Below are 14,090 nucleotides of genomic sequence, written 5' to 3'. Positions count from 1 at the left end.
TTGCAAATGTTTTTAGAATGTAAAATATAATGTCTTATTTTTCAATGTTTGAATTGTATTTTTAAATGCTAAATAAAATATATATAGGAGAAGATAAAAATTTGAACCATAATTTTTTATTTTATTTCTAATTTTTTTAGAACATATTAGTTTTTTGTTTTAATTATAATGGACATTATTTTCCTATTTAGAACATAATTTTTATCTTTTATTTTTATTTTAAAAGGGCACAGATCTACTGACAAACTTACACATCCCTTCATTCTGGACTGATAAGCTGTAGAATAACCCTCTAAATAATATTGTTTAGGATAATAAATAGAAATAATATAATCTTGGGTTAGATTAGTATTTAAAAATATTTTATTAATTAATTAAATTTTATTATATTTAAGATAGATGAGAAAACTACAATTAAAAAAATCAATTTAAATAACCCAAAAAAAAAATAAATATATATATATATATTATAATAATCCACTCATTCAAAAAAACAAACAAACAAAAACAAAAACCGAGCTTAATCTGTATGTTATGACCAATTATTCACTGTGTCTATGTTTTACATACGAAAGGCTGCCATTTACCCATTAGCAAATCCTATGTACACCTAATTTCCTTTCAATAATGGACAATCTCATTTATGGATAAGAGCAATAATAGCTACACTCATTGCCCGTGCACAAATAGAAATTGTAGCACCTAAACGTTGGTGGCTGATTTTCACCTCGGCTCCAGGCTGCCTGACGAAGGATCCGCAGCTGCAGAATGGATATCGGAACGTGTGTTAGAAGAAATTGCTGTGCTGCTAGATGCTTTGTCAGGATCAACAACTCTAGAATGTTGAAGTTGGCGAGATTTGGTCACATTATCCACATCTATGGAGACAGGCCTTGTCGGTGAGGGCAAATGTTCTCGCTCACTTGTCAGAATGGACACTACTAGTGACATTGAAGGCCGCAACATTGCAGATCCTTGTGTGCACAGAAGAGCAATTTTAATCACTTTCATCGCTTCCTCCCACGAATAACTGCCCTCCAATGTGGGATCTATAACTTCTAATGCCCTCTCCTTCTTATATAGTCTCCATGTCTGGTAATATTAACAAAAACATAAAACATTAGTCAGCAGCAATCATATTTACATGGGCGTCTACGAAATTTCTACTTTTGATATTAGATCCACATTAGCCATACTTCTTCCGGAAGAAACACCATGTCTTCAGGCATACTCTGATTCTTTCTTCCGCTGATAATCTCGAGGACAACTACTCCAAAACTGAATACATCTGCTTTTTCTGTCAGCTGTCCGCATAACGCGTACTCAGGTGCCATGTAACCACTGCACAATGCCATCTATAATGAAATCAACCTATCTTAACCCTCTTAAAATTATATGATGTTTTCTTAAATATGTGAATTGTAATTGGTTCATATCTGCAATTTATTAAATAAAGATGGCGACATCAAGACATTGAAATGTAAAGAGAATTCTTACAAAGTTCCTGCAATTCTAGTGCTAACGTGGCTCTGATCTTCTCCAAAGAGTTTGGCCAAACCAAAGTCTGCTATTTTGGGTCTATATTTATTATCAAGTAAAATATTGCTGGCTTTAATATCTCTATGGATGATCCGAATCTCAGATTCCTCGTGAAGATATGCCAGCCCACGTGCAGTTCCGACTATGATTTCATACCTATCTCTCCAGTCAATTAAATGGCGTTTTGTTCTATCTGCAATGATTGCATGATAGGAAGTGAAAACGCTGGCAAGCTACCTTCAAACACTCTAACAAATCCAGGATCCATGAATCGATTAAGTAGTTAAATGGCGTTTTGTTCTATCTGCAATGATTGCATGATAGGAAGTGAAAACGCTGGCAAGCTACCTTCAAACACTCTAACAAATCCAGGATCCATGAATCGATTAAGTAGCTAAAGAGAGAGAAGTTACCGAATAGAATCTTATCTAGACTGCTGTTATGGAGGTATTCGTATACCAGTAGCCTTTCGGAGTTTTTAACGGAGCAGCCAAGCAATTTCACTAGATTCTTGTGCTGAACACGACTGATAAGATTTGCTTCATTCAGAAATTCAGTGTGTCCTTGCCTTGAATCTATGTTGAGCCGTTTAATTGCAACCTCTCTTGCATCAGGTAGAACCCCCTACAGCAGATCAATGAACTTCATAATTAATTTCTGTTTTTAATGGAAGCCGAAGATACCAAACATTTAACTTGACAGAAAGCAATGATTGTAAACGCTTACTTTAAAGACGGATCCAAAACCTCCCTGGCCAAGCTTGTTTTCTTCATTAAAATTGGACGCAGCCTCTCTCAGTATGTCGTATTTGAATATAAGTTCTGGATTTGGTATACTAGGCGACAAGTCAATTTCTCCTTCCCCTGAGAAAACATTTACAAGGCCTCTATTTATTTTGCGGTAAAGAAATAGATGATCAGTTCACAAGACACAAGTATATCAAGCGCACTCTAATGATTTAGTAATTTCAGGACCTCTAGTTCGAGAATTGGGTTCTCGAGGTTTTCGTCCAGAGAAAGAGTTCCACTTCCAAAGACCTATGACTGCAATTAATCCAAGCGTAGGAACTAGTACGCCCAGAGTTATCCCAAGCACTTTAGATTTTTTGGGTCCTGCAAAGTTACACTTAAAAGGCTTAGTAAATTGTCTTATTTCAGAAAATGAACGAAAACACCATACCACTTATCATTGTAAACTGCGTGAAAGAAGATACCGGATACTGGAGGAATTTCCCTTGGCGGTGGCGGTGGGAGCACCGGTGGCGGGTGTGGCGACGCGATGATGGAAGTATTGAAAAAGATATGATTCTCGTATTGCAGAAAGCAGTTCATACTTAAGTAGCGTGCTCCAAGAGCTCCAGATTCGCATCCCTTTATCGATATCCCAGAGCGACCGGGACCGGATATATTCGATCCACCGGCAGCTAGGCACGATCGGCAGTTTGCTGGCGACAGATTCCAACATTGGGCTATGCTGTAGATTTCCCCGATATCTTCATAACCTGTTTCGAATTTATCTGTAGCAAAAAGTGTGTGACTCCGCACAGTTTTTGCTATAAGTTTTGACAGAGCTTTCACGGTAATATTTGCGAAGACATCTGGCTGATTGCTTGGAATATTGTTACAAATTTTCGTAAACTCATTACTCTCATTATAATCGTTGGAAAAATTATGATTCTCGTAACGCAAGAAGCAGCCGTTTAAATAAACGAATCCAGAAGTGTTGTGCTCGCATTTCTCAAGAAGATTTTCCTTCGCCGCAGAAGCACAGGCTTTGCAATCCGAGGAATTTAAATCTCCTCTACACTGGATAAACCCATAAACAGTGCTTTGCCCCTCAACACGGGTATTGAATCCGCTGGTAGAAGCGTTCCCCGACGATGATTCCAAAACCTGGATTACATTACGCTGGAAATCGCTACCATTTATATATTCGGTTTGCCCACAATCACTCCAGATAGGGCGAGCTAGTAATAGGTGCAGGCGCGTCCATACAGTGACGATAAGCAACATGTGCCCGTGTATTGTTTTCATCTCCATCGGCGTCTCAAACAGAGCTCGACGCTTTCCTCTCGAACTTTTCTTTTCTAATTTGATGAGGGGAGCTGCTGCACCAACGATCATAAGGCTCTGCGTCATTTATTATTTTTCTAACCCTTTGTTGCAGCTTTCGTAGATACACTGAATCTGCACTTCTTATAAAGAGTTCATTTTTCAAGTCTGAGGGCGTGGAATGACTCTACCATTGACTCTACGCAAAGAAAATTTAGGCTTTCCTCTCGAACTTTTCTTTTCTAATTTGATGAGGGGACCAACGAAGTCTGGGCGATTCCTAAATCCAACACTATAGAAAATTTATTGCCCCTGACATGCTAGCCCTTTGTAACAAGTTATTTTTTTTTCTATAGTCATCCCGGGTGTGTTATATTTGCCTATCTCCGACCCATGTCAAAGTGCAATAAATTTTCTATAGTGTTGGATTTAGGAATCGCCATAAGGCTCTGCGTGATTTATTATTAGATACACTGAATCTGCACTTCTGATAAAGATGTCCGTTGATTTTTGAAGTCTCACGGCGTGGTATCGCTCTACCATTGGAAACTTGGGATCTAATGGGTGTTAGACCATTAATCACAATGACCGTATGACAGAGATAGTCGGCCTAGAGCAGTAAAAATTCAACAGAGGTTTTTAATGCTGGTTTATAGATTATTGACAAAGGGGCAAAGAGCTTTTTAATGCTGGTTCTAGAGATTATTGACAGAGGGGTTAGCTTTTTCAGGAAACTACCTCCAGACTCGATTTCCAGAACCTTCTTCATCTTGTATAAATACCTGTATGATCAATGAATGAAAGCAAGTTGTGTTGTGAGTTGTTTAAATGTGTTTTCTGTTGTGCGTTTATGCGTTTCGAAGTGTGAATACGTTACATAGTTTAAACTGAATTAGTTTGACTGTGACTGATTACGAAAAGGAAAATGCATAAGACACTTGCACGGGTGGGGGTGCTCGTTGTGATATTGAAGTGAGTCTTTAATTTCAAATATAGTTTTTTTATTTCCGACGATCACACATGGTTTACAGTAGAAAAAGAACTATACATGGTTTACAGTAGAAAAAAAACTATTATTATAACCATATGAAGATAAGTACTCAATCATGGTCAACTATACTTCACCAAGGATGTTCCAACCATGATACAACTATAGTTAGTTTAGTAAAATATTCTCAATTAAAATTATCTTAATTAATTACAGTACATTATAACTAAACTTATTCGAATCCAAACTTGCTAACTATGGTATAATATTCCTTCCCGTTAGTAGCTATCCACTCACAACAACCACTTACAATGCCGTTAGTCTTTAAAAGTTGGAAAATGGCAATTCTACCATCAACCAGCAACAGCCACTTTCCACCGTTAGTTTTAAAAACTAGAGAATGGTGCCGGTCATGGTATTTCAATCACTTTCATTAAGTGACCATTAATTATAATATAGAAAATTAATTTACAAATACAATTATGCCTCCAACGGTTTAAAAAAATACCAAATATCACCAAAACTCAAAATCTAATTGAGACCACTGATTTAAATGCCAGAAAATTATAAACAAAACCCGTGAAAATCTAAATGCAATAATAATAGACTCCCAAACCAAATCCAAAGGGAAGGCATTTTGCAGACGGTTTTCACTGCTATGAATTTTATTGCGAATTCCAATGATACGGTCTAAACGACGATGTGATATGGTTCGACAACGAGGAACCAATGCAAGCCAATCATCTCGTTGAATTCCCAACATATTCGGGATAATGTTTCACATTTTCCTAACCTCTTTCTCATAATTCTGCAGCTTTAAGAAAAAGGCGAGAAATTTATAGTTTTGTGTACGGTGATGACTAGAAACAGGAAATAATTATTCTTGTGTGTACAAGCACCACGGGATCTATCATTTTCCTTAATTATTTGATAAATGAATATCGTTTTTGAGCAAAGGCCCCTCACATCAAGATATTTCCCACTTTAACTTTATGTAAATGTCATAACAACACCGAGAAAAGTTACACACTACGCTACAATCTGATATCCTGCACGGATCCTACAAGGATATAGCAATTATTTTGTGGAAGCCCACTAGAGAGGATGAGACCATGTGGGCCAATCTCGCTAGTTTAAGCCCCTCACATCAAGATATTTCCCACTTTAACTTTATGTAAATGTCATCACAACACCGAGAAAAGTTACACACTACGCTACAATCTGATATCCTGCACGGATCCTACAAGGATATAGCAATTATTTTGTGGAAGGCCACTAGAGAGGATGAGACCATGTGGGCCAATCTCGTTAGTTTAAGCACATGGATTCGGCAAACATTAACTCATTGGCTTAGTACATGGACTTGGACATGGTATGGCAATGCGCGTTAGAGATTTTGTAGCTCTCCAACAACTTGGGGGATAGATGCACCATTGCCATTATTAAACTCATTTTGAACACATTTTGATGTCGTTGTTATGCCTCGGTAACACAATTAATGCAATTCATACAATGGATCACCTTCCAAACACAATCCCTCCCATCTGTAATAGAAATTTGAATGCCTTGTGCAGAGCGCTACATGAAAGCTATAATATCCCAATGTTGGTCACTGCTCAAGGAGGCATTATTGCTTGCACGTCTATAGGTTGCCAATCATCGCTCATGTTTCTTCCACATCTGCAAGTTGCATTAAAGATCTCAATCTCAACTTCCCTAAGGCGCTGCAGGTGGATGATGATGTTGGAGATAGCGAAGATATGGCCCGCAAGAGTGCTTGCGAGGCCTTCAGAGATTCAATGTATTGCCACAATGGAGCATATGGGAATCCCAACACCTGCATGCCTAGCTCTTGCTCGTAGATCTTCAAGGCTGTGTGCACGAGAGCCTATAGCTATGCTTACGATGACTCCACTTGCACCTTCACTTACAACGGTGGCAACTACCCCGTTACCTTTTGTCGTAACCTCGCCATGGCCGAGTATTATTTCATTACTTGCTTATTTTTTAATCCACTATTTGGTTTTCTGGTTGGACAATGAGTGATGGTGATTGTGTGATTTTTTCATGTGAACATAGCACTGAGATAAAATCTAGTACTCCTGTCGTAGATGATAACCCAATAACTAGTATTAGTAGCAATGATAATAATACAATTCGTCTTTTTGAGACGAGTGCAACCCAAGGGACTTCATCGTCCTCCATACATTTTGCAACCCACTGACCACTCACAATTTTTTCTGGTATTTCATTGATGATTTCTTTCATAGTGGCGATAATCATCAACATCAGGATTAGTCATTGATGTGAAGCCTACTACCATAGCAGATCAACACACTCACAACACGTCTCTCCTCAGAAACATCGATAGCATTATCTTGGGAAAGCCTTTTGGGTATTAAGGTAAACATCAATCCAGAGCTATTGTTAGGTCCTTATAATACTAGTGTAGCCTCCTTATTGTTAGTCTTAGTGTAGCCCCCTTATTGTTATTGTTCTGCCCATGTAGCCCCCATAGAAGCCCATTATTGTTATTGTTGTGTCCTTATATTATTATTGTTATGTAAGCTTTGATTATATTGTGACCCCTTAGAATCCTATATATGCTAAGGAGGTATTGTCACTTGTATCATCCAAGAATTGTTCATTTATGTGATGCAAAGGATGTTTCCCCCTTGAAGAGGCTAATTTTCAAGTCGTTGATCTATCTTTTCTTATATTTTGTGATCTCATTGCATAACATTTGGTATCATAACTTTGGATTTTAGGATTTCGTTGCTTCAAATAGGTCATATTGCAATTTAATTTTATGTTACTTGATTTGTAGAACTCTTTGGGGCTTGTATTTCGTAATTGCTCAACACTGAATAGAAACCTGTGGCCTGCATAGACCTTGCATGATAAACTTGAAATAATCAGATGGACCCCGGATTGACAAATAAATGTAAGAGGGATTGAATCTATAAACCTATATTAAGTCCCCAACATTCCTCTTTGCCTTTTCCAACCTCATCATCTTGTCATGATAAGATAGAGTACCTACACCTCAAAAACATTCATGAGAGACTGACAACAGTGTGAAAAATCCCTAACCTAACATATTTGATGAACTCACCTATTAAGGATGGAAATGGTGACTGGTTGAGTGACTATCTAAAGGATTGTGTAGTTCTAGAGGCCAAGGTTCGGGATTGAGGCTTGAGACTGTGCAATGCGCATTTGAGGATGGCTAAGTACAAGAGATTGAGCAGTTGAGGCACTTAAGAGCTCAAGGATATGGCTTGGGGCTTGAAGATGCCCATTGCACAGTTCTGCGAGGACAAAGGCCAAGGCACTACACATTTGAGGGACTCAAGGACTCATTATGGAGGCTTGAGCCTTGAGACTGCACAATGTCTAGTTCTAGAGGCCTATGCAAAGGAACTGCGCGATTGAGGGACTCCAGGACTCAAGTTGGAGGCTTGAGCCTTAAGTTTTCCCACTGCGCAGTTCTAGTATGCTAGGTGATTGTGTAATTTCATAGTTTAGGAGCTTAAGGTTGAGGCTGGAGGACTGACACTGTGTAATGCGCATATCACACTGGGCTGGAGAGAAATATTACATAGTTTTGGAGCTAAGAGGTTGGGCTTGAGCACTGAGATTGTGCAATATGCAGTTCTGGAGGGAAGAATCTGCATAGTTCATAGTTCCAAGAGCCAAGGTTGCTTCTTGAGGATTGAACTGCACAACACGCAGTTCAGGAGATATGTCTCAAGCTGAGTGGCCTGGTTCAGTAGTTTTTGCAATTTTGACTAAGTTTTGGATTAGCGAGAAAAAGTTGAACCAAGGCAAGACTTGAACATGATCACACACTTATATCAGTTGAACACATGAGCAGGAGCACTCACACCACATGAACCACATACTTCTCCTCAATGTGACAACTTTGTGATAGCTCTCTCCAAGTGAGACATTAAAGGTACACTTTGCGACGACAGTGACGATACTTGTTCGAAAGTTATTGAATCTTTGGAAATGAGTGCGATACATGTTTACATGAAAAGAAAAACTCATTATCATAAATATTACACCTTTATACAAACCAAAGCTCTACTTTACGTGATACATGACACTTCCCATGCCAAAGGACGACACATGCGATATTGAGATAAAAGTGTGAACGACCCTTGCAATATGCGAATGACAATGAAAGAGAAACACGCCAAAGTGAAGATTACATGAAAATTACACTAATTAAAGTGAAATCAAGCGAAAGCATTAGTCGAAAACATGAAAACAACACTTGCGAGAACAAAGATGCGCAAAAGTAACTGTTCGAAAAACTCACGAAAATAGAGGTACAAATGTAGCCATTTGTGAGAGATTGTTAAAGAACATGTACACTAACTATCGACATGGGTTGAGCATAGGAAAACATTATCTTGATGGACTACCCTAGGCCTGTTCAAGGTTGTTTGAAGGAATGCGCTCATTAATTCGTTACAGACTGAGCATGTGTGAGTAGGTGACCTCAACACTTGCAATTCAAGAAGAGAGCTCAAAATCTTAACAAAGAATCACTGGCCAAGAAGCGAATATGGAATGACGATCACAAGATCCACAGTAGGATCCAAAATTTGAGTGTAGGCAAAATTTTGGAGGGTGTTTTTCATACCAACAACATGTACATATGTTTCTCCGCGATCGAAATAGTCATAAGTCAAGCTAGTGGTCCCTCTTGTTGTCATTAAAAAAACTCAAGAAATCCCATGGTAAAAACGTGGACTATGGTTAAATTGAAGGTAAATATCATTATTGTGGAGCACAATTGTCAAAATCATTGTCTGCAATTGATGTTAGATTCAATAATGATATGATTATATATAGCCATCTTGAAAACAAAATTCATTTGATTGTTGGAAATGTCAACTTCTTCCTTGCTATTATTTTCAATCTTCAAATTACATCTAACCTCTCTATGGAATGTATTCTTTTCCTTATGCAAAGTATGTGGCATGCAAGCTCCATGGAATCTATATGAACCTATCGCACAATGGAATGATGTGAAGTACGAGGTTCGAGTCTTATTCTCTAAAAAATCAGAGCCTTCTCAAGGTATGCAAATTAATCCAAGTTTGTGGTGGTAAGTCACCTCATGGTCTGAGTGAAATGAAAAAATATGTTGAAAGAAAAAGTATGGGCTGATATAAATTTTGTGATACATAATATCTTTGTGGCATTTGTTGAATATTCGTGTATGACATTCATTGAACTATCTAATTTTTGTGTAATATTTGTTGAACTCCATGAAAATATGGTAAATCTATTGCTAACGAAATTAAGGAGGTTTGTTATAAGTCTTGAGTAAACTGGTATAAGGAGAAAGTGAAAACTTTTGGAGAGAGGTTGATCATCCATGTTATCTATTCATGTGGGCCTATTCCCCACTATCCTCTCTATGGATGAGCTAATTATGGAAAATCATGTGAGTTTTATAACTATATATATGTGAAATTTGTGATGTCTAATTTCTATGGTATCATACAAATTCTATTCATGTGAGTTTTGTATGAAAACTTCTCTATGACACATTGCACTGTGGAATTTATGGACCTAAGATATTTGATCCTAATCTAGTTACAATGATAGTATATGTATTGATATAATGTCAACATGCTAATCTAAATTTTGTAATGATATAAATTTTATTTGATGATCCAAGCTCCTCTAAGAATAATTTTTGGTGACATAAAGCCTAATATAAGTCTGATGTAATGGAAGAAGCAGTATGACCTACTTGGATCATAAATCAAGTCCAAGGTTTGTGTATTTTTGTAAAAATTTCAAGTCCGGGAAGGATTCAGATTCATGGTGTGAATATGATACTGATTATCCTCTATATATAAGTGAAGAAAAATTAAAAAAGGTGTGACTTGGTTGCAAATAAGCTGAAAGTATTCATGTTCCTCTAAAGTTGATCAAGGTTGTTAAAACTCAAAAATAAGATTCTTATGAATGTCTCAATATCTCATTAGTTAAAATATGAGAGTTAAAGAATTAAGTCACTAATTTGGAATCTAAAATGTTGTGCAAAAGATCTATTAGATCTATAGTTGTTACCTTTTTAAGCTATGTATAGCTATGTGCTGTCATGAATGTTGGAGAATAAGATTTGATATATTTATTGCAAAAGAAATGACATTGACGTTTTAATATGATTAATTTGAAGAATATTAGGTCCCCTTCATAAAATTTTGATTAGATTATTTCTAAGGATATGAGATTTGATGATATTGCATCATCTAGGGTTTGAAGGACTAAATGGGTGACCAATGTTTTGGAAAACCTAGTAAGGATTTAATCAAGTATGACCTAGGTTCTATGGACACATCTCTCATAAATTTGACATTGTGATCAAGCATAATGAAGTTGGTCAAGAACGCAAGGATAAATGTTTCACATCTAGGTTTTGTAAACCCTAGACCAAATTTGAAGAGTTATTAGGGGTGAAGTCAAAACCCTACTTGATTTATTGTTTACCCTAGCAAATCATTAGGGTTGGAAAATATATAGTTTATTAATTTATTTCACATAAATGAAGGAAATCTAGCTCCTAAAATATTTGACATCTTGATGACGAAGTTGATCTAATCAGGTTGGATTCAAGAAAGCCAAAGATCAAGGGGGTGTTGTCATGATATCAAAAAGATAAGTATCTTGTATCTATTTTATTGTTTTAATTTTACTGATATTGCATTTTTTATGGTTTGTAAACCCTAGGTAGGGCTTCGAAGAAGATCTAAGGCTTATGAAACAAATATTAAGAATTGATTATTTCTATTTGAAAGAAGAAACCCTAACTCCGTGTTAATGATATGGATGAGAAACTTCTTGATGATGATAATGACTCCTTGATGGTGTGGATTTCTTGATGACGATATGGACTCCTTGAGGATGTGGATTTCTTGATGATTATATTAATTACATGATGATATGGACTCCTTGATGAGGATAATGCGGATGTTACTAAATCCTTGTTGGTGTTGAACTAGGTCCAGGAATACTAATATCAAGAGGGAGATGACAAATCAAGAGATAAGCACATTCTTGATTGTTTCTATTATTATTTCATTATGAGTCTCTTGTTTTTGTATGTCTTGCTTGTTTGTAGTTGTTCTTCTATGGCCTCATGGTGAGGATTACAGGAATGTGATGAAGTATGTCAAGACTGTGGAAATCATTGAAAAGAAGGAAGAACAAAGTGACAAGAAGACTCGTGATTGGATGGGATTTAGACTCAGAGGGAGCAGACAAGATTAACCTAATTGAACCACATTTATGATCTATGTGACCTTTACGATGAAGAAGGCTATAATTTTAAAGAATGATGATGATATGAATGTGATGAAGTAGAGTCTCTAATTTTTCTACTATACGTTGATGATATCACAAGTACCGAGGTCTTCTTCGTCTAGTGTAAGAGGGAGTTGATTGAATAACTGTAAGATTGAAAGTATGACACGATCCTGGTGAAATACTTTCTAAGGTTGTAGCATGATGAGGCCACAGACACTTACTTGATGATAAATTTGAAGAAGCTACAAGTCTCTGTTGATTCTCTGATTGGCTCGTAAAACCACCTAATACATGAAATTTCTGACTCTATCTACATTGGATGTATTACTGGTGTTGTATTGGTCTAAATTACATTGATGGTCTTGCTACATACAACATGATTGAATCTTGAAATGTAATTGATTTGTATTGATCATGCGATAGAGAGTAGGTTGTTGATATTTAATTATGTGTGAAGCCACTTATTTCGTATTGGATTTGACTACGACACACTTTTCTGTTAATGAGTAGGTTGTTGATATTTATTTATGTGACAAGCCACTTGTTGTATGCTATATTTGACCATGGTTGTGGGTGATTGCTTCTATGAAAAGCCACTTGTTTTTTGTTGGATTTTACCATCATTGTTGATGATTGCTTCTGTCAGAAGCCCCAACTGAAACTACATGAATAATTGAATGATGTTGGTGGAAGTTGTTGAAATATGCCATGAATACGTTTTTTCTATTGAGTCGGTTGCTGATCTATTTATGTGAAAAAACTAGAATGGTTGAGAATCCATTTGGAGAGGGAGTATTGATTACATAATATCATGATTCCTCCCTTAGGATGTGTGTTATGATGCCTTTTGGTCAGGGAGATGCATTGATATGATGATTCCTCCCTTAGGCTATGTGCTATGGGACCTTGTGGCTGGGGAGATGCATTACGATGGTGATTCCTCTCTTAGGTTGTGTGTTTTGAGACCTTGTGGTTGAAGAGACACATTGAGTTTGATGCTATGTTTCTTTCCTTATGATGAGACTAGTGATGTCTCCCATAGATTATTATTTTGGTACCTATGGATTGGTTGGAGAGATTGGTCCTAACAGAGAGAGATACTTGTGTTTTTGTTCTCTTGCTTAGGTTATGTGTTGTGATATTATGAAGTTTTCGGGATGATTGATATTCAGTTAGAATGAAAAATATCTCCCTAGCTAAGAGGGAGTGTTGGAAATATAATAGCCATGGTTGGTATTTTCATCATGTGAATAATTTGAAATTTTGAATTTATAATTTTCCTCCAAAATTATTTCATAGTCAACCTCATATATTTTCAAGCCAGTCCGAAAACGAAACTCATTCAACCTCCTTCAAAAGTCTATATGAAGGAGATATCTCCTACTCATTTGTACATATCAAATTTCTCCTATCTATGTATGATCCAATGAATTTTAGAAGCATAAAAGAAGGGTTTAAATTGCAGGACAAGGGCTTGTGGGATTTCATCTTATTCTTGGCTATTGTTTTGGATATGATATTGATGTTGTTTCTGATTTATTAATGAAGGTGGAACTCTATCTCTATTTCTCGCATAAGGAAAGAATTTTTTGGCTTTTCCCCTCGTGGGTTTTTCCCTGGCCTTGGGCCTAAAAAAATTTGTATCTCTTGTCTTATTATCTCATGCTTATCTTCACTACTCTTTCATGTTTTATGGTTGAGAATTCCTTTTTGTAACTTCTTAATGATACTAAATGTTATTATTGCTAACTAATAATTGGAAGTAGTTACCTATTGAAGGAAATTATATTTGTAGCTTGCGTGCCCTAGAAAAACAAATAGAAAATGGCTTTTGCATATGCCTATATTTTGTATATGCACATAAATATGAAAATGCACATATATTAAATTCACATACAAAATTTTGCATATCCAGTCACATAGAAAAATGCAAGTGCATATAAAAAACTAACCTTCTATATAAGTCTTTGCATATCTATGTGCATGTATATAAATTGCGCAAATACAAAAGTCATATGTCGTATGTATGCAACTTTTATATATGTGAAACATACATATATGCAAAAATTATTCTATATATGTACAAATTCTATAAATTCACATACATATGGAAGCATGTATGTAGATAATAGCTTCCAAATATGTGTGACTTCCATATATTCATGCTTACATATCTA

General features: G+C 36.4%; 1 protein-coding gene and 1 pseudogene across 1 annotated transcript; one reads left to right on the top strand and one right to left on the bottom strand.

The window, feature by feature from the left end:
• Positions 1-520: 520 nt before the first annotated feature.
• Positions 521-3,677, bottom strand: LOC149256353 (cysteine-rich receptor-like protein kinase 2). The gene is made up of 7 exons (XM_089455332.1): positions 2,753-3,677; positions 2,514-2,651; positions 2,266-2,402; positions 1,953-2,163; positions 1,498-1,732; positions 1,197-1,341; positions 521-1,092 (listed from the first exon to the last, which is right to left on the bottom strand). The coding sequence occupies exons 1-7, from the start codon at positions 3,675-3,677 to the stop codon at positions 724-726; spliced, it is 2,160 nt and encodes a 719-aa protein (XP_089311458.1). The 3' UTR covers positions 521-723.
• Positions 3,678-6,090: 2,413 nt separating this feature from the next.
• LOC149256352 (thaumatin-like protein 1) lies at positions 6,091-6,883 on the top strand (annotated as a pseudogene).
• Positions 6,884-14,090: the final 7,207 nt, after the last annotated feature.

The sequence above is a fragment of the Pinus tabuliformis genome, chromosome 7, assembly GCF_031772625.1.
Source record: "Pinus tabuliformis cultivar Carrire ecotype Pingquan chromosome 7, CPIR1, whole genome shotgun sequence".
Lineage (NCBI taxonomy): Eukaryota > Viridiplantae > Streptophyta > Pinopsida > Pinales > Pinaceae > Pinus > Pinus tabuliformis.
The sequence above is the reverse complement of the archived record's forward strand: the minus strand, read 5'-3'. Positions and strand labels throughout refer to the sequence as shown.